We start from the raw sequence: 18556 nt of genomic DNA on the forward strand, positions 1-18556 counted from the left end.
GCCAAGCCCGCCACAGCACAGACACGGCACACGCCCAGAGCCGTTGTTACCCCCTAGACCGGGACAGACGGAAGGTGTGCCCATTCCAGCACCACGCAATGGTCCTGGCCAAAGCATTTCATGCATGAATGCTCCACGAGGATGCGCATGCCAGAGGGGAAAGACTCCAGTTAAAAACCCGCTCAATGAAACGACATGGAGAAGGGACCAATAATGGGAATTTGACCAATGCGTCATAGCGCACTAGCGATCAACTAGGCAAAAATGATATGCTGATCAATCGTTTTAAACTCCACCGGGAGAGACGCCGCCCACTATTTTCTCACTGCTGATTGGCTATCGCCCAGTTTCTTCGAGACCCCCTGTTCTCTTCTGATCTCCATTTTTTTTTGTGAAGTTTTGACTCTGCGTTTTTGCTTCTCAGCTTCTCACCCAAATATGTCGCGCGATAAGGAGGTTAGAGCCCATGAGGCTGCTCTTGAGTCTACGGATCAGGATGACTGGGATATGCAGCGCCTCGGCAAGGTCCAGCAATTAAAGGTGCGTTGGAACTGTAGTGTGGGGAGGCGCGTGGAGCGCGTGGACTGACTAGTCCGCTATAGAGAAATTTCCGATTTTACTCGATCCTGGGGTTCACGACGACGTTGATGGCTACTTGGGAGTCAATCTTGCTGTGAGTAGGATCGCGATGCTTCGGATCGCATCGGGTGTATGCTGACTGCCTGTAGGACCGCTACCTATGGCCTGACTGACGGCGGTCGCGCCGGCATGATTTATGTCTACATTGGCTCCTTTGTTGGATTCTTTGCCGCGGTCATTTCGATGGCAGAGATTTCTTCTGTGTATGTCATCCTATTGATGAGTCGGGTCCCATTTACAATAGATACTGACTATTCTCCAGGTCACCGACATCTGCTGGTCAATACCACTGGGTCAGCGAATTTGGCCCTCCAAGAGCGCAACGGTTCTTGAGCTACCTCACTGGATGGTTGTCAGTGCTGGGCTGGCAAGCTGCTTTTGCTAGTATCTGCTTCTTGTGTGGTACTCTGATCCAGGGACTGCTTGTCTTCAACTACTCCGGCGACACCGGCTACGTATACGACTTCCACCGCTGGCACGGGACTCTTCTGACGATCGCCATTGCGGCAGTTGGAACGCTCATCAACACCTATGGTGCGAAGTTCCTGCCCTCTCTCGAAGGTGTCATCTTGTTCCTTCACCTGGGTGGATTTGTCGCAGTTTTGGCAACAATGTGGGGAATGTCATCGGGCAAGGCCCCCAACGAGGTTGTCTGGAAAGAATTCTCAAACTCGGGTGGATGGTCCAGTATGGGCCTGGCCTGTCTGGTGGGCCAGTTGACCCCGATCTTCTCGTGGACCGGACCCGACGCTGCGACTCACATGGCCGAGGAAGTTCAAAATGCCTCCTTTGTCATTCCTTGGTGTATGGTCTCCACTGCCTTGGTCAATGGTGGTCTGGGATTTATTATTTTGGTGACTCTCCTATACACCATGGGACCCATTGCCGACGTTCTTTCTCCAGCGAGCGGCTTCTCGTTCATCCCCGCCGTTCAGCACGCCACTGGATCTGTGGCAGCTACCAATGGCGTGGCGGCCATCATCCTTGTGATGGAAGTTTGCAGCGCCATCAGTATTCTCGCCACAGCCTCTCGACAGACCTTCGCCTTTGCCCGCGACAATGCGCTGCCATTCTCCAAGTCCCTGTCGCACGTCAACAGCCGAACCCAGGTTCCTGTCACGTCCGTGTTGGTTTCCACCATCATTACGGTCTTGCTCAGCTTGATCAACATCGGATCCACCGCCGCCTTTAACGCCGTTGCATCAGTGATGATCGCCGCACTGTTCACCACCTACATTCTTTCCATCTTGGCCTTCATTCGAGCTCGGCGCCTTCCAGGCGGCATTCCACCTTCTCGTTTCTCACTCGGTCGGTTTGGAATGCCCATCAATGTGTTTGCAGTTGCTTGGCTTTGCTTTTCGATCATTTTCACCTTCTTCCCCACTGCCAACAACCCGACCCCTGTTGATATGAACTGGTCGATCCTAGTGTTCGGCGTTGTCATCATCTTTGCCATTGTGCAATACTTCGTCCACGGCTCTCGCATATACGAAGCGCCTGTCACACAAGTGCGCAAGACCGATTAATAGGCATGGACGGCTGGCCTTTTGCGATGCGCTTCAACCATTCTTTTGCTTTATCCCCTTTCACCCTATTCCCTATTTCCTTTTCACTCCAAAGGAGCACTATTTGTGATACCGGCTGGCCCGTCTTTTTTAAACTTCATACACAGCATTTAATTAGTACCTTTGGATATATGTGGCCGCAGGCCCACCTGGCAGTACATAGCACAATATTCCCCGGACATTTCCGACATTATTCAATAAATGCGGTTTTCAATTAAGATAATTCGTTGCCAAATTCAGAATGTCCTCCAATCCTTCAGCGTAATCAACTCCAAGCGGCGCCATCATATCAATTCCAGATAGCACACTTGGCTCAACACTCGTGATCTCAGACCAATGTCTATGGTTAGCTGCCCTCGCGGTAGATGGGATTTGCAGAATTGACTTCGGTCGGCCTGGTAAACTTGCGCGATCATGTTGGTAGAAGGCCCGGATAATGTCTGCAATATCAAGCCCGTTTTCTTGCGACGGAGACGCTGACAGAATTGAAGGCTCTCGCAATTCAGGGACAAGATATCTCCCGCGGTTGCGTAGCTGTTCAGCCTCGAGCATCGACCTCAATAGTGATACACCACGCTGGGCAATCATATCTGATTCGCAATGCGATAGGATTTCAATACCGTCTTCGATTAGCTGTCGGTGTTCAGATGATTGACGATCTGCTACCGATTGATGAAACATATCCAAACATAGAATGATCTGCAGAAGGTCAGTAAGACGGAAGTGGGCTTATATGTTGAACTAATCACTTACACTTGCCGTAACACTGAATGCCTGGTGTATCCACAACACAGGTCCATCGCCCCGAGTCGCTTCTTTCTGCTCTTTAATTATAGTCCTTGACGCAGCCACGCAAGTCTTTCGCGTGAATTCGAACATGGGATTGGAAAAGCTCAAACTCAAGAATTTCCTGTGAATCATGATGACCTTATGCGCGGAGCTAATAGCTAGGCCTTTCCGTGCCCAGGGAACATAGCATGGCCAGTCAGGATCAATTGGAACATTCTGCAGATAGCGAGGAAGATGCTGGGTTGCTAACGTGCGCAGACGACGATCATATTTTAATACCTCCTCATACCGCGTATAAAGAGTATTACAGCAAACTAGATCATCTTGTAGGCCTGGCATCAAGGCCGCAATGTCATATTTGAGACGTGAGAAGCTTATCACGGATGGATGATCATTTGACAAAAGGTTCATATCGTCATCGCAATTTTGAGGCCTTGTTGTGCTGAATCCCAGCTTATGAATTAAGTAGCTTTCGGTAAATGGGATTGAAAACCAGTCTTGGATGCAGAGCTGACACCAGACCCGTCGGCCGATCTCCCGATCCATAAGGCCAGATGGTGAGGCATCACTCGATTCATCAAGCTGATGTAAACCAAGCCCCTGTGCGATTCGAACCGCCGAGGCTAATAGCACTGAGAACCCATTCGAGTGACCTAGCATATGGGCAGACATGGTGAGTGTCGCAATTGCCTCGACAGAGTATATGGAATGGCAGGCCATATAGTCTGCTTCGTGTAGACACGCTATTGTAGCTTTCAGCCAGCGTTTCGATAAAGTGTCTTTCTCTCGGTCGCGAAAGCCCCATGACTGAGAAATCGGTCTGGGCGCACAGGCCATTGACCCTGTGAGAATAGCGAAAAGGAGTGCTATCCACTGTAGACGAAGTCCACCCCCTTTGACCTGGCCTTCGTCTTTCTCGTAAAATAGGTCTAGCTCTGCTAGGAAGGTCTTCGCATGGAACGATGCGTGATACCAAAGAAGGCAGTCGCAGTGATACCGAACGAGATCGTAAACCTTCTTTTTATTTGGAAGTAAGGCCTGACAGAGTGCTGCTGCTGATAGCCCTGACATACCGGCATCTTCTAATACATCTTCCACGGGCACATCGCCAGGCGAATGGTCGATATTGTTTTGTCTTGCAATCTCATCTTGATACGTAGGGTCCTTCCGACGCCCCCATGCAAGGAACTCAAGTATTGTCGCAGCATCTTCTACCTCCCTGGGTGTATTCTCCACATAAACATGATTCGAATTGCGAACAGAAAAGGGAGATTGCGCAGACTCCGCAGGCGAAAATGAACTACTGTTGACCGAAGGATCGGGTCTAACAACCCGGGGTCGTGGAGAGGCCTCATTGGACTCATTCAGCGCGGCCTCTAGTTCTTTGACTCTGGACTGAAGCCTTTCGATGATCACTGAAACATCTGCTTCAGAATCGGTCGTCGGCCGGGTCAGGATAGGGCGCTCGGATTGAGTAGCGTGGCTCGGAGAACTCCGTTCGCGCGGCCGAGTACATGCTGTTCCCTTCTTGGTGCAGTTGCGACATGGAAGAATCTTGTCGCACTTCACTTTGCGTCGTGTGCATTCCACACATGCCAAACGCTTTCGGTGGATGCCGGAGATCATGTTTGTAGAAGTAGATGTACAAGTGGGCGTTGGCTTATCTATGATAGATGGGGGCCAAGAGCCAATTGATCCTCGGTATTACGCAGCAGCGGGTCTTCTTATCTGGGGTTTAGACTCGGGGTACGAAGACGGTAAAGTCCAATTGGCACACCTCACAAGGTCAGATTGACTAGAATGTGAAGAAAGCTGGGGTGAAGAATGCTATCATCATCGGACTCGGCTGTCAAGGCTCGTGCTAGTAATTCCAACGTTGGAATCAATCTTCGTATTGAGTATGACACCCGCGCATCCTGGGATGCTCGGCCGACCGCATCGGCCGAGGTGACTGATAGGTCAAAGAGACCATGATTAAATAAGGCGACCAGCTCTATGTATTCTATCCTTCTATTTATATGTGACCAGGATTCCTAACCTTTCAAGTGCATCAAAAAACTCTCCAGTACCTGTGTCACGTCAATAATCTCAATATGGCTCAAACTAGATATGTCGACCGTCCGATTCCTCAAATCTCCCTCAATGATTTCGATAATCGCATCAATGAGATCACCACGGAATTAATCAGCGCTGCGGAAAATGTTGGGTTTTTCACACTGATCGACCACGGTCTTTCCAAAGAGGACATCGAATCCATCTTCACGACATCTAAGAGCTTCTTTGAGCTCCCGGACGAGACAAAGAAGACAGTACCCTGGAATACCAACAACGTGGGGTGGGAAAAGAACTCACAAATTCGACCATCTACCGGAAAGCCCGACAGCAAGGAGTCCTATCAGTTGCAATATGGAGATAATATGAAGGGGTTATGGGTTGCAGACGAGCATCTCGCAGGGTTCCAAACTACTGCCCTGGAGTTCATGCACCGGGTGCAGGGGATCTCAGAAAAACTAATGCGATGTTTCGCTCGAGGTCTGGGTTTCCCTGAAGAATTTTTCATCAAATGCCACGATGTGGCACGACCAGACTCTCAAACCACCATGCGCCTACTTCATTACTTTGCACTGCCGGAGGAAGCGGACGGCAAAGTGTATCATCGCGCTGGGGCACATGCCGATTGGGACTTTCTGACTTTACTCTTTCAGAAAGAGGGGCAGAGTGGGCTGGAGATATGTCCGGGGCGCGAGTCGGTCACGGAGTTCGGAATTGGGGACGAGTGGACCAAGGTGGAGGCGAAGACGGGGGAGATCGTGTGCAATATTGGGGACTTACTCATGTCTTGGTCGGATGATCGGTTCAAATCCACCTTCCACCGGGTCAAGGCGCCGTGTGAGTCGGGAGATTATTTTGGGGATAGGTATAGCATTGCATACTTCAACCAGCCCTGCAAGGATGCGTTGATCCAAGGGCCTCTGAAGAAGTATCCAATGGTGACCGGGGCTCAGTTTACCGACAGTGCGATGAAGAGGAATTTTGCTGCGTTGCAGGAGAAGTTGAAGGCGGTCGCTGCGGCATGATGGGGAGGCGCTTCCTTTCTTCTTTTGGGCTGTTCGCGTTGGGGTCATCCGGGCACTAATCAGGGATTGTTGCTTCATTGCGAAGCTGTAATCACCCTTGGGAGTGGTATTTTGTGAACCTGAAACTCTCGTCAAGTAGGAATAGAGATAAAATGAATATGATACTCGTTATAAGTTTCCAAAATCCCACCAGGTGGAAAAGCCGTCAATATTACCCAGCGTTGATTCGGACTCTGGATAACCGAGAGTCTCCATGTCAACAAATTGTGAGGGGTCGGCCCATAGCCAAGGGGTATTAGCCATGAGACTATCAGCAGGAGCCACGAGCTTGTCGGCAAGTGGAGCAGTGGGGGATGTTGGCGCCGATGTAGCGATGCGGGGCATCTTAGGTGGTATGTGAGCGGCCGAGCCGCCATCGGTGGTATTAACTGTGATATCGGGAGACATGGCGACTATGACTTCAAGGGTAGAAGACGGATTTTCCTTGTCTTCTTCAGGAACGATAGGCATCAAAGAAGGATGGAGCAGTCCGGCTGTCGGTGTCTCGTCAAATGTTGGTAAACATTTAATTTGTAGGACGTCCCACATGAGGGGGATGCTGAGATGAATCTTCGAGGGCTCCCAATCAAAGTCGACTTTCTCAGAACCAGAGGCAATGCGTGTCATTTTATCTAATGTTCGGTCCTTGATTTACAAGGTTAGTTGGAAGACTTCTGATCAGGACGAGATATGCATACCAGGTTTTGACAGGCAGGGGAAAATGAAACAAAGCTTTTCAAGAATCTCCTGCATTTTGAAAAGTCTGTTTTTGATTTGTACTTCAATCTTGGATCGGCAGCACAGCAGAAATAAAGGTGCACGGTGGCAGCTATCGCAGCGGCATGCCCGAAGAATGGATCAATCAATCGCATCTTCTTGTCAGTGACCATGTCAATCATGCGGACGATCCAGGTGGCATGAAGCATAACAACCTCTGAGGATCGTCGCCAAAATGTGTTTGGAATTGTCAGCTTATGGTTGTATTGAGAGGCCACAATATAAAGAAAAGGGTGGTTTAACACTGTCAAAATAGTATGATAGGTAAACTGCAACTTGAGCCAGGAGGCCCAATAATCTCGGTTTACCCGTAGTTCATCTGGTCGACGCTCGTAGAATTTGACCGAATCATATCTATGACAAAGTGACAATTTGTTCTCGAGCTCAGTGAGATCGGAGATGACCATCGCGTACATGGAGTCATGTCGCCAGGGTTCCGTCAATTTGCTTTGTGCACAGTCAAAAACATAGCTTCTGACGCGATTCCATACCCATCCAAAATGTAGGGCTAAATTCCAAATCCCAATGTCAGATGGACTTGTGCAACCCATCGTATCATTAGGTAGTGGCGGGGGGTGGTGAGCTACTTTCTCGAGAACCTGGTCGCTGCCCGTGGAAAGATAAAATGAACGTAGAACCTCAGCTTGAACACTCAACAAGCCACCCATTTGGCCGTAAGTCTGTTCGAGAGACTGGAGGCTCCAGAATAGTCTTTTCTTGCGCTCGGCGGATGGACATTCAATTCCGTACGTAGAGTTCAAGTCCAGCATTGCAGAGCGGCAAAGCTGGAGAGCGAGACCCAGATGAAATCGTCCAAGTGGTCCGTTCCCATCTACAAACTGTCAGCCTCCATTGCGTTTCTCTTCAAACATAAACCGTACCTAGAAAAGAAGAGTAGGAAAGAAGACACAAGCTTTCAATCGTTTCAAGCTCGATGGTTCCATTCGCGATACGAAGCATGACCAGCGTCCGTGCAGTATCTCCATATTGCTGTACCTCGTCACGATCTTGAGAGAAACGCGAGGTCAATGTTATAATGCTGCAAACGAGCTCCTCAGAGAGGTAGCTTGGATCCTTCACTTCTTCCCGTTCAAAGCACCATATCGGCTGTCGATGGCAGTATTGAAAATAGAGTTCGATTGCCCGGGAAACTCGAGAGGGGGTATGGCCTTTCGTGTCTTCAAAGCCAAGCCCGAGGAATGGCTCATTTATGTTGCCACTGAACTCGTTCGATGATGGACCTGAGGGGATCGAGTAGGTTGTTTCCTGATTGTCCTGCGGCTTGACTTTACTCTGATCGGGAGGACTAGATCTTCGCGATGTTAGTATCCGATGACATATAATAGTGAGGTCTTCCTCTTACCCTTTGCCACTCAGAATAAGATTGACCTTCTCTTCAAGATATGCCAGCCGGTCGGCCTTGGAAGCTGTCAGTTTGTGGAATACAGAGAGGCGTGGGAATAAGATCATACGGATGGACCGCCGCGCGAGCCTTTGGAGGTGGTGGTGTAGAGACATGGCTGATTAAGGCGAACGCAGCTTGAGCAAGATGGTTTTTCGGCCGGACACCTTGTCTTCTTCCTCCTAGACGTCAATCAGCTACAATCAAGAGAAATACAAACAGTATTCTTGACGCGACTTACCTGCAATTGAGACAAGCTTCATGAGACCGCAATCTACCACGATTGCCGTCCCGTGGCATTATATGACCTGATGAAATCAAAGATAAGTCTGTGTAAAGGTTGTTATATTGAGAGTATTGTATTGGCTAAATTTTGCAACAACAAATAGTCGGTGCAAACAACAAAAAAAAAAAAAAGAAACAACGTCAGAGGAAGTAGGAGGGAGTTATGACGATCGGTGCGGGGAAAGAAGGGCGCGATAGCGCTGGAAAGTCTTCCGGAAAACGAACTTGTATTCTAGATCGCGCCGTCGGCCTATTTGGGGCTAGTTTAGGTTTTTACTTGCTGTCCCCGCAGAGCCAAGTGCTTAGATTGGAAACGGTCTGTGTACAGGATTTGGGATTGCAATGTAACTTAACCCACTCAAAGGGGCAAATCTATCCCGCAACTAACTCGAAAACACCACGATACAGAATCCCGGTCGCAGATCAATGTTAAGAGACCGATTCGTACCAATAGGCTTCCCCCGCATATGTGAATAAGGTATCCATAGTTGCCAGCCAAATTAGGATCTTTATCTCCGTAACGCTATCTGACGCGTGTTCCTAATTAAGAAGGTTGATTGAAGTTTTAGTGACGTTGTTAAGATAAGGACCCCGCAGATGCATGATTACACTCTTGATAGCAGATCTTTACCACAAGAAAGTGACATATTCAAGTAAACCTTAGATATCGATTCAGTCATAATTGGCCTTAAATGCTTGACTCAAAAATAAGAAGTATAAGTCGTTGATAAGCTAAATAAAAACATGGCACATTATTCGTGAACTTCTAGCGGGTAGAAGCCAATGAACGCTAACATTAAAATCACGCCAAAATGCGACCGAGCAAAAATAAATCAGTAAGCAAGTGTCTGGTTACCAGCTGTTTGACATCCTCCCCCACAGCACCCAGTAGCCTGTGTAGAGCAATCCGCCCCCTGTTTTTGGGTGGTCAGATTGGTGCAGAAGTCCATATCTTCCTGGCTTGTGGTAGCAGCAGCAGGAAGGGCCTGGCGAGATGGCCAAATCTGCTGTCCCGTCCCCTCTTCACGTTTGTGAAACTCGGTAACAAGGTCTCGCACCATGCCCTGGAAGTAAAGCGGTCCCTTCTCTAGCTTCGGGTGGAGTTCACCATTGACAAAGACTCCGTTATTTAAGTTCTCCTGGGATTTGGTGCAGAGTTCTTTGTCTTCAGCCATGATCCGCTTGAACATCTTGTTGACATGCTCGAAGTCCTCGTCACTCGAGCCCTTGTGGCGGTAGACCTCATAGCGCATGACACAGCTGATTGGTGACGTAGGAACAAAGCGCTGCATAAAGAAGAAGTGGGGACTTTTCTGGTCGTTAGCAAAGACATGCCTGTGAAATCAATGGCAATACCGGGGCGAAACTCACGAGACGGTCATCGAGGCATTGGGGAAGTAGTAGGTGCTGCAAATGTTCATGCCCTTGGCGATCTGCTCCTCCGTAGCGCCGGGGTGGTGAATAATACTAGCATTCTTCGTATCCACATCGTAGGCTTCAAGGGTGGCCACCGATGGAACATCAGGGTGAGCAGTCTGGCAGTGGTAACACTCGTTATAGTTGTCGGCAAGAATCTTCCAGTTGTAGTCGCCATTCATCTCCCACGTGTGGTCGAATTGGTATTCACTGAAATCAAAGTCCTGGAATCGCGACTGCAAGTCAATACCCTTAAAGTCGTCCTCCCAAGAAATCTCGGGTTTCTCAGCACTGTCCAGATTGACCCAAATAAATCCGTTGCCATCAACATGGACATGGATAGTAAACAGGCCATTCTTTGATTTGTCAAATCCATCTAGCTCTTGATAGCCCGGTGCCTTGGCAAGTTTTCCGTTCAAACCATAAGACCAGCCGTGGTATTTGCAGGCAAAGATTCGTGCAGTTCCACTATCTGCATCATCCGCGACAACAGGAAATGCGCGATGACGACAGACATTGTGGAAAGCATTGATATTGCCTTCGCGATCGCGAACAATGATAAATGGGAATCCCGCGTTGTCGTACTTTAAATAGTCGCCAGTCTTTGCAAGGCGCGAGTTGTGTGTGGTCAAGAGCCACTTCCTTGAGAAAATTGCTCGGCGTTCAAGCTCGTACATCTCCTGAGAGGTGTACCAGTTGGCCGGAAGAGCCCTTGCCAGTGAAGTCTCCTTGGGAACCTTGTCCCCCGTGGGGTCACTGTACCCCAGATAGCTCTTTAGCATTGATGTCATATCGTATAGAGTTTGTTTGGAAATTCTTGACCTTGAATTATGGTCTCTGGTTTGGTGATGAGAAGGGGCATCATATATACTTAGCACGGGCTTGGCATTTCTGATTGGTGTTGTTGGGCCCACGGCTAGAAGCCGGTCCCGGTCCTGTGATCGGCTCCTGTATCTGGCTCCGGATGTCAATGACATACACCACCGAATCAATTTCGTGGGGCTTGGATGTCACGAAAAAAGATAACACGGCGAGCGGTCTTTCAGCCCGAACTCTGCAAGACGCCACTCATGTTCCCGGTCCGTATACCGTGTCTTCTTTGATAAGGACAAGGAAATTTGTCCTGCTGCGACATGAAACAACATTCCAGGATGCTAATTTATACTGATTTTGGCAAAAATGTTCGCAAACCCCAGCCATTGAGACTTCTATTCATACACTTGAAGCTTAAGAATATGAAAGAAGTTCCTCACTCACAACGTTGCTCACTACTCTAACACTCCACTGCGAACATACCCACGGTTTTTCATACCTAGGTTTAAATTGAACATAGCGGTATCTTTATGAGCTTCATGAATACAATCTAGAAGGCGGAGATGTCTGTATATAAATACAACAACAAGTAGCGCGTGCACATGCTTATCTTGCCCCACGATTAGAGTACTTAAGGTTTCATATTTTCTGATACTTAGTACTGCATCTAGTCCACAGGCACTTTAAAGCATAGACAGCGTATAGTTTCTACCAACTGGATTCTCTATCTCATCAGATATAAGTTTGAGGAACGGCAAGGCTTACTCACAATCGTTAGTATGGATCAGTGTCTCTTGGCAGGGGTTGGGAAAGAGCCTCGCACTTGCGGAACTTATAAGCGGCCCCAGGTATGTAGACCCCAGGGTCAGCCCCTCCTGAAGCCGGGAAGTATCTTTTACTAAAATTAGACAGATAATATAGTTAAATTGTCAATTCCGAAACCACTTTGGTACCAAAACAATTCATGGATCATTCGAACTTAAGACCGTAAAAGAGATGACTGGCATGTTCGTAAATTGCAGAGTAACAAAGCGATAGCTATCTTTCTATTTTGGTCGATGAAGGATAATTGGTCTCTAAAGGACATTGGGACATCACAAGATCTGGCTAATTCATCATAATAAACCACGAAGTGATAGTTGCTCTCCAAATAGTACGTGAAATACGGGCGTATTGATTCTGTCCCAAGGTTTTAGCCGATTGTCTCAGAAATGAAAGCCGGAGACTTCTGTGGCGCAACACATGACACCCCGCACGACGCACTATTTCCCGATCACATGAGCCCTTGATACTTCTTGATCGTATTTAGAACTCAGAGCTAGAGCAACTAAGTGGCGAAAGGCTTTAATTTAGGTGATCGCGTGTAATCTAACGAACACCATAAGGTTCAATCGCACATGGATCAATTGATTACCAACCCAACTTCAGATTGAGACCACCCAATCGTTGGGGACCAATATACACTGCTTATCAGCGAATATCAAGCTTCTGTATTGATCTGGCTATCTCTGTCATTGTCTACTCACTATGACACTGCAGCTCGCCACTCGCATACTTCATCCCTCCAAAATAAAGAATTATTACAATTCCAGTGGCTGGCAGGTGCTCACGGGATGAACACGTATCACATCTTGCAGGGGTTTGCGGTCCACCGCACCGGGCGCCGGCGGAAGCGGAGAGTGATCGCCGATGGGGAAGGAGCTTTGGGGGGGGGAGGCCCGATCAGGCATGACCTTCCACTGGACCCGCCCGAATCCTTTGAGCGCACACGCAGAGACAACGCCTGACTTTATTGGCTACAATATCGTTATCAGGGAAGTAGTGGCAGATCAATACCGAAGATTGTATCTATATCAACGAGTATATGCTTGTTTGTCCTTCAAGGCATCTCAGTCTTCCTAAGAATTATCTATCTATATTCAATTATCGACTGGATGGGTGCACCCCGCATCTGCTTCTCACCCCTTCTTCCGTGCAACTAGGTAAGTTCAAGACCTGTCATGTGGTACTATCGTTAGTTTTCATCTCACCTTAGCTGCAGCTCTTTCGGCATCTGGGTCTCAAATCATTACACAGAAATTTAGCAAAATGCATGGATCGATCAATACTAAACTGATGTCACAAAGTTTTAATTTCGTGCTCACAAGACGTAGTCGGAGTGGAATAAGGACAAAATTTGAAATCAACATTTCTCGTGCAGCTGAGCCATCCATGGCATCATTTGTTGGCTGGCCTAAGAGAAAATGGTATTCTGGTTCTCGAACCCTAGTGGACGCTGAAATGTGGTACCAAAATTCATTCTTATTTCTCAGTCATTGGTCTCCAGAGTCGTAGTGTATGTATCTGATAAATAGAAATTCATTAAATCTTGCTCTGACGCGCAGAAGCACGGAGCGCAACATCGAAAGTGCTTCGTTCGTTATTTGTCAACTCTCTTCTCTCTGGTCCACCACGACTTCCATCTCCCGCAAAAGCATCGTCCAGAAATGCGTCCTTGAACTGGGTTGGAAACTTCCACTTCTTGAGCAAGTCTTGAGAAAGATTCTGTTGAAAGCTTCCAACAATGTATTTTCCAATTACTGGGAGAAACTTGAACGCACTAAAATAAGACGAATGTTAATGACTGCTGCGAAATTGAGTGACTGGGCCAACTTACTGTCCACTGCCACCAGTTGCGATGAAGAGGTTCTTGTGCTCGGGATGGAAGTCGAAGATAAAATCGCCAGTGGGGGTATCGTTGTACCAGCAAATACCAACACGCTCAAAGCCCCTCGAGACGAGATTAGGGAATATGTCTTTCATACCAGCCAGAAGTCTCTTCATTCCATCCTCAGGAACGAAGTTGGCCCGCGAGGCAACTGCAGATGCACCGGGCGCAGACACACCAGCCTTTGCCGACCGCTGGGTGTAGCCAAAGCCGTGAATTGCAACCTTTAAATAGCCAGTCCCGTCATGGGGAGGAAAACAGAAGAATCCAGTAGAGAAGTTGAAGTAAATTGGGATATCCTTCAACTCAGCAACTTCCTCGGGTGTGAGCTTGAGGTATCCGACAACTTGTCCGGCTGCAAGCATTGAATTCCAGGCAGGAACCAAACTAGAAGTCCAAGCACCAGTGGCCACAATAAACTGGTCACCTTCGACTCTGTTGCCGTTGGCAGTGCGGACGGCCTTGATGGTGCCATCGTGGTTCTTTTCGAATTCTTCGACCTGACCACTCGGGCCAGTGATAAATGATACACCAGCGGCAACACATCGAGATGCAAGGCGACCGATAGCTTTTCCAGCATCAGCCCAGCCAGCAGATGTGTTGTAGAATCCATCAAAGCCAGGAGTTGCTAGCTTCCCAGTGAATTTAGGCCACAGTACTTTGGCCTCCTCCACGCTCTTGACAGCATGCCATGGCTGGCCCATTTCGGTCAAAACACGTTTTGTCTTTGCGCTGTACTCCTGGGCCCGTGGTTGAACTGGTTGTTCGGGAGTACCATCTTGACACACCCAGAGACACGGTGTCTGGTTGAATGCATCTGAGAACTCTGGAGTTTTCCAGAGGTCAAAGGCTTCCTTCGCGATTCTGGCGTATACGGCATCACCATAGTCGAAGCGAATAATGCGTGAAATATCGTTGCTTGAACCATCTGGAACTGGGGGCATTGAGCGATCGAGCACAGTGACCGAAGTATAGCCTTCCTCCTTGAGTCGGAGAGCGGTGCCAAGACCAAAAGCACCGGCTCCGACGATTACAATGCGTGCTGACTTGTCCATGGGGAAAATAGTGTTCTTAATGAAATATGAACTGTATCAACAATGCCTGGGGCGCTCAGATTCTTATACCTTTCAGTAACTCCAACAATCTTCAATTGATGACAAAGGTATCCCCCTACGGTCCGTATTGCATCCCGTCCCCACATGGTCGTGAAGAGTGGAGCATGCCATTGGCGGCCCGTTCTACAAGTTTCGCCCGGTCCGTATCACGGTCCGTGTTAACCTACTGTGCAGAGTATTACAAAAACTTGAGAAGATTGGAAGTGGTACATGTAGTTTGATTGTCCTGACAGAGTAATGTTGACGACCACTGCATAGAATGATAACTTTAGTGTATCAAATAACAATCCTTGAGTTTCATTTTCCAAATTCAAGTCCCCAACATGAGTAAGAAATATAAACATAACGGACAATATCAACAATTCTCTTTTTTTGTATTCCACCAAGTCAGCCCTTTCCCTTGAACGTCAATTGTTGGCTCATGTTCTTGTTGTGGGTGTGTTTGAAGATGTGTATGTGTATGTGTGTGTGCGCGTGGTTTTTTTTTTTTGTGTTTCTGATTCGGCATCGAATTTGTTTTTCTTCTTGACTAGTTCAATCCGTGTCTTGTTGTATGGTATTTTTTCGATTTGATGGTGTTGTTTTCTGATTCCATGAAATGCGACGTGGTTATCCTGGCCAGAGCCCAATCTGAATTTGTCCTGACACATAAATGGGAAGATGCGTGGCACCTGTTCAGAGAGGGCTTGAACAAGATGATGCTTGGCCGGTGCTTCTTCGCCGCATGCCTGATGTTGTAAACCTGTGGCTTGTGCCTCCACACCACAATGAGATTGAAGTTTGTTGTGACGAGCTGAATACGAATTTCCTAACTGAATCTTCCCTGACACTCGGCTTGGTGATGTGTGGGCTGTGTATTGTAGCTGACTGGCGCCTGTTCAGAGAGGAGAGGCCAGTGGACCGCCGGGGAGAAGAAGAGAGAAGCCATGTGACGAGTTCGAGGATTGTGTGCTGAGATGTAGAAGAAGCTTCAGGGAGGAGGAGTGGCTGTTCAGCAGGCTCGATCGGCGTGGAAGCAAATTGCTTGGGGGGTCATCTGAGAGGTCTTGCAAATTCTCAAAAGTCAGCGAGGAGACACAGGGAATCACAATTGTGAATATACTTTGGAAATCGCTAAGGAAAGTTGGGAGTGAGAGTTGACTCAGTGTGATCAATGTGATGACAGCAGTGTCAAGGAGGAATATGGATATCGATCGATATGGCTAATTTCATAATTGATTGGAATGATGGATGCATAGTGGATGCATGTCGAAGACGTGAATAAATGAAGACATGATGGAAGCATGAAGCATGCATGGAAGATGGAAGATGAAAGTCCAAAGTTGGAAGTTGAGTGATGAAGAAGGGAGGAAAGAAGAAGGAGGAAAGCAGTGAAGGAGGGAGTATTTATACCTTCTGGGGATGGTGAAGGTGTCTCAAGATCACTTCTCTCGCGTAAAGCAACCAATCATGCGTAGAATGATAACAAGATCACTGTCCGCTTTTGGGCATATTTCGCTCAAGATCACACTTTATATCCCAGGATCACTCTTTTGGTGTAATCAACATATCGTACGGAGGCCATTCTGCCTCAAGATCATCCACGCCTAAACAAAGATCAATAGATCTTCTCAAATGTGGAGAATTAAATATCATGGTATTCTTTACAGACGAGGATGTGTACAGCAACAATTCAAAAGAGCTTGACGAATATTCTATTAAACTGTGTAACCAATTACTAAGACGGAAGTGCTGATTGTCGAAGCCCATCAGTCTGTTTGACATCATATGGCAAGATCAAGTTCAGAAACACGCCAACAACAGCGGCAATAATGAATGGCGTCTCCACGATAAGGCTAATGCCTTCCTCAAATCCTTCCAAATTGACATTTGGTCCACTATAATCCAGAACCTTGTCAAACCAACTCGGGGAAACAATATCCATGAAGCCAATTCCTAATGCAGCCGTGAGAATGAAACGATTGCGCCTGGTAAATGGCACCAAGCTGAGTACTCTGATACCAGCGACGGTAATAGTACTGTAGAGGAACACTTGCATGCCACCTAGCACCGATGGAGGCATGGAGCCGAAGACTGCACCGAACTTGCCAAATATACCCATAAGAATTAGAAAAGCGGAAGCGCACCAACCTGCTCTGCGGCTCTGTGTAAAAGGAACATTAGCAAAGTATGATACGAAGGATGACTTGAAAACATACTGCACATCCAGTAAGAGAGATGACACCATTGTTTCCTGCCTGGCTGACCATTGGCAGCCCAGTACCCAAGGCACTGACCAAGCTGCCAATTCCATCACACAGGATTCCACCTTGAATTCTGCTATTAAATTCAATCCCATCGATGTCGACACCGGAAATTTCAGCAGTAGCGAGAATATCTGGCATACAGCTCACAGCCTCGCAGATGAACATGATCAGGAGAGGGAGAACTAGTGCGCCATCTACTGATAGCTTGAAGGTATGGACCCAGAGAAAGGTTGCCACTGGTGCCGCATCGATATTGTCACGGGACCAGTATCCTGTGGCACCGGAGATTGCGCATCCCATCGCGAGACCAAAAACGACAGATGCAGAGCGCATTAGAGGTGATCCAAAAAGCTCCACGACGATGATGGTGACGAAAACACTGAAGCCAAGCCCAATGAGCTTCGGGTCTCCCCTATCATAGGATTAACATTTTTGTCAGTTGTGAAGATTGAGGAATTCTTACCATGGTAGGGATTTCGGAGCGCCAGTATCAGGACAAAGACTGTAATAACCTGTTCCACCATCACAATTCGAGCTTCCGCCCCAGTTTTCCATGCCACTCGAGATCAAGTATACTCCCACTAGCAACAGGAGTGTTCCAGTGACAATCTTCGGAAAGATACGATTCAGGGTTTTCGGGGGGACAAATGATAGCAGGATCTGAATCCATACGGTGCATAGCATAGTTCCCAGCATCGCACCCCAGGCATCTGGGCATGGCAGGTATGATCCATCTGATGATGTTGGACATGTACCATTCGCATAGCGCATGTCCGCATAGCTAAAAGCAATTGCAAGAATATCAAACGTAGGACCAACCACGGATAGCAAGCCGGTTCCAATGTAAAAGGGGGTTTTGGCCAAATGGACTCGGGTGACTTGTAGAGCGGTCGCAATGCCGGTTGTTATGAAGGCTGCTGAGACGAGGTACTGGCTTTGCTCTGAATTGAGATAAAAGGCACCACTGGCAATGGCGAGAGGGGGCGACACAATGGATCCGATCATTGTCAAAGCATGTTGTAGGCCCAGAATGATCGTGAGGATGATCGGCACTTCATCGTTCAACCCGTAGAATGGTGCTTCATAATCCTTGTACCGCTTGTTCAAGGGCCAAATATTCGGGGTAATAAGATAGAGATAGTCCTTTGGAGATTGGAGTTAATGAGCTTGAATCAAATAGTGATGCGGACTAAGGTGCAGGTACATAGTTGCCAACCCAACCCTCCCATGTGGTAAAGTATCGGCGAAGATATTGCCATCGGGTTTCGGCGACCGGCGTAATTTCAATGATGTGTGACCGTCTGTCGCCTTCAAAAGACCTTGCCACTGGTGTATTCGTGTCTTCTTTCTCCGGTGATCTCCGGCTGGTATCCATGATCATTGTCCTGGATGGGTTCAATTACGTGGAGCGTAGCCACATAGGTAAACCATCTAAAAGACGGACCCTGACACTCGCACATATATATCATCTTGCTTTGAACCAACGAAGATAATCAGCGATAGTCCCATTTGTTGAAAATGTATCATATCTCAAGTCGCGGGTTGTATCTCGTACACTACCCCTATCGGTGCACTGTTGTTGATAAGGGCACGATTGCTTAGCGTCGGCCGAGGTTCTGGGGTCCCCGAATCCCCGGATTTCAAGTGGGACGAAACAAAAATGGAGCGTTGCGCATACTTGCCAGT

The 18556-nt window shown here is 47.9% G+C and overlaps 7 protein-coding genes across 7 annotated transcripts; 2 read left to right on the forward strand and 5 right to left on the reverse strand.

The window, feature by feature from the left end:
- Positions 1 to 411: 411 nt before the first annotated feature.
- On the forward strand, positions 412 to 2165 carry N7503_009792 (uncharacterized protein; the record flags this gene model as incomplete). The annotated part of the gene is made up of 4 exons (XM_057069338.1): positions 412 to 540; positions 603 to 673; positions 729 to 842; positions 902 to 2165. Coding segments are annotated over 4 exons (1578 nt in total), but the record flags the coding sequence as incomplete, so codon positions are not given.
- A 249-nt stretch (positions 2166 to 2414) lies between these two features.
- On the reverse strand, positions 2415 to 4619 carry N7503_009793 (uncharacterized protein; the record flags this gene model as incomplete). The annotated part of the gene is made up of 2 exons (XM_057069339.1): positions 2415 to 2903; positions 2958 to 4619. 2 exons carry the CDS (start codon positions 4617 to 4619, stop codon positions 2415 to 2417), a joined length of 2151 nt encoding a protein of 716 aa, XP_056915950.1.
- Positions 4620 to 5086: 467 nt separating this feature from the next.
- N7503_009794 (uncharacterized protein) lies at positions 5087 to 6070 on the forward strand (the record flags this gene model as incomplete). The annotated part of the gene is made up of 1 exon (XM_057069340.1): positions 5087 to 6070. The coding sequence occupies one exon, from the start codon at positions 5087 to 5089 to the stop codon at positions 6068 to 6070; it is 984 nt and encodes a 327-aa protein (XP_056915951.1).
- A 168-nt stretch (positions 6071 to 6238) lies between these two features.
- N7503_009795 (putative C6 transcription factor) lies at positions 6239 to 8588 on the reverse strand (the record flags this gene model as incomplete). The annotated part of the gene is made up of 6 exons (XM_057069341.1): positions 6239 to 6754; positions 6808 to 7718; positions 7768 to 8198; positions 8250 to 8305; positions 8359 to 8470; positions 8530 to 8588. The coding sequence occupies 6 exons, from the start codon at positions 8586 to 8588 to the stop codon at positions 6239 to 6241; spliced, it is 2085 nt and encodes a 694-aa protein (XP_056915952.1).
- An 818-nt stretch (positions 8589 to 9406) lies between these two features.
- N7503_009796 (aromatic ring-hydroxylating oxygenase subunit alpha) lies at positions 9407 to 10780 on the reverse strand (the record flags this gene model as incomplete). The annotated part of the gene is made up of 2 exons (XM_057069342.1): positions 9407 to 9881; positions 9945 to 10780. 2 exons carry the CDS (start codon positions 10778 to 10780, stop codon positions 9407 to 9409), a joined length of 1311 nt encoding a protein of 436 aa, XP_056915953.1.
- A 2383-nt stretch (positions 10781 to 13163) lies between these two features.
- Positions 13164 to 14564, reverse strand: N7503_009797 (NAD(P)/FAD-dependent oxidoreductase; the record flags this gene model as incomplete). Its single annotated transcript, XM_057069343.1, has 2 exons — positions 13164 to 13401; positions 13459 to 14564. The coding sequence occupies 2 exons, from the start codon at positions 14562 to 14564 to the stop codon at positions 13164 to 13166; spliced, it is 1344 nt and encodes a 447-aa protein (XP_056915954.1).
- A 1777-nt stretch (positions 14565 to 16341) lies between these two features.
- On the reverse strand, positions 16342 to 18379 carry N7503_009798 (uncharacterized protein; the record flags this gene model as incomplete). The annotated part of the gene is made up of 5 exons (XM_057069344.1): positions 16342 to 16767; positions 16823 to 17282; positions 17334 to 18013; positions 18075 to 18255; positions 18315 to 18379. 5 exons carry the CDS (start codon positions 18377 to 18379, stop codon positions 16342 to 16344), a joined length of 1812 nt encoding a protein of 603 aa, XP_056915955.1.
- Between the last annotated feature and the right edge of the window lie 177 nt (positions 18380 to 18556).

This window comes from Penicillium pulvis (genome assembly GCF_028828015.1).
Source record: "Penicillium pulvis strain IBT 33274 chromosome Unknown scaffold_8_segment0_segment0, whole genome shotgun sequence".
Classification (NCBI taxonomy): Eukaryota; Fungi; Ascomycota; class Eurotiomycetes; order Eurotiales; family Aspergillaceae; genus Penicillium; species Penicillium pulvis.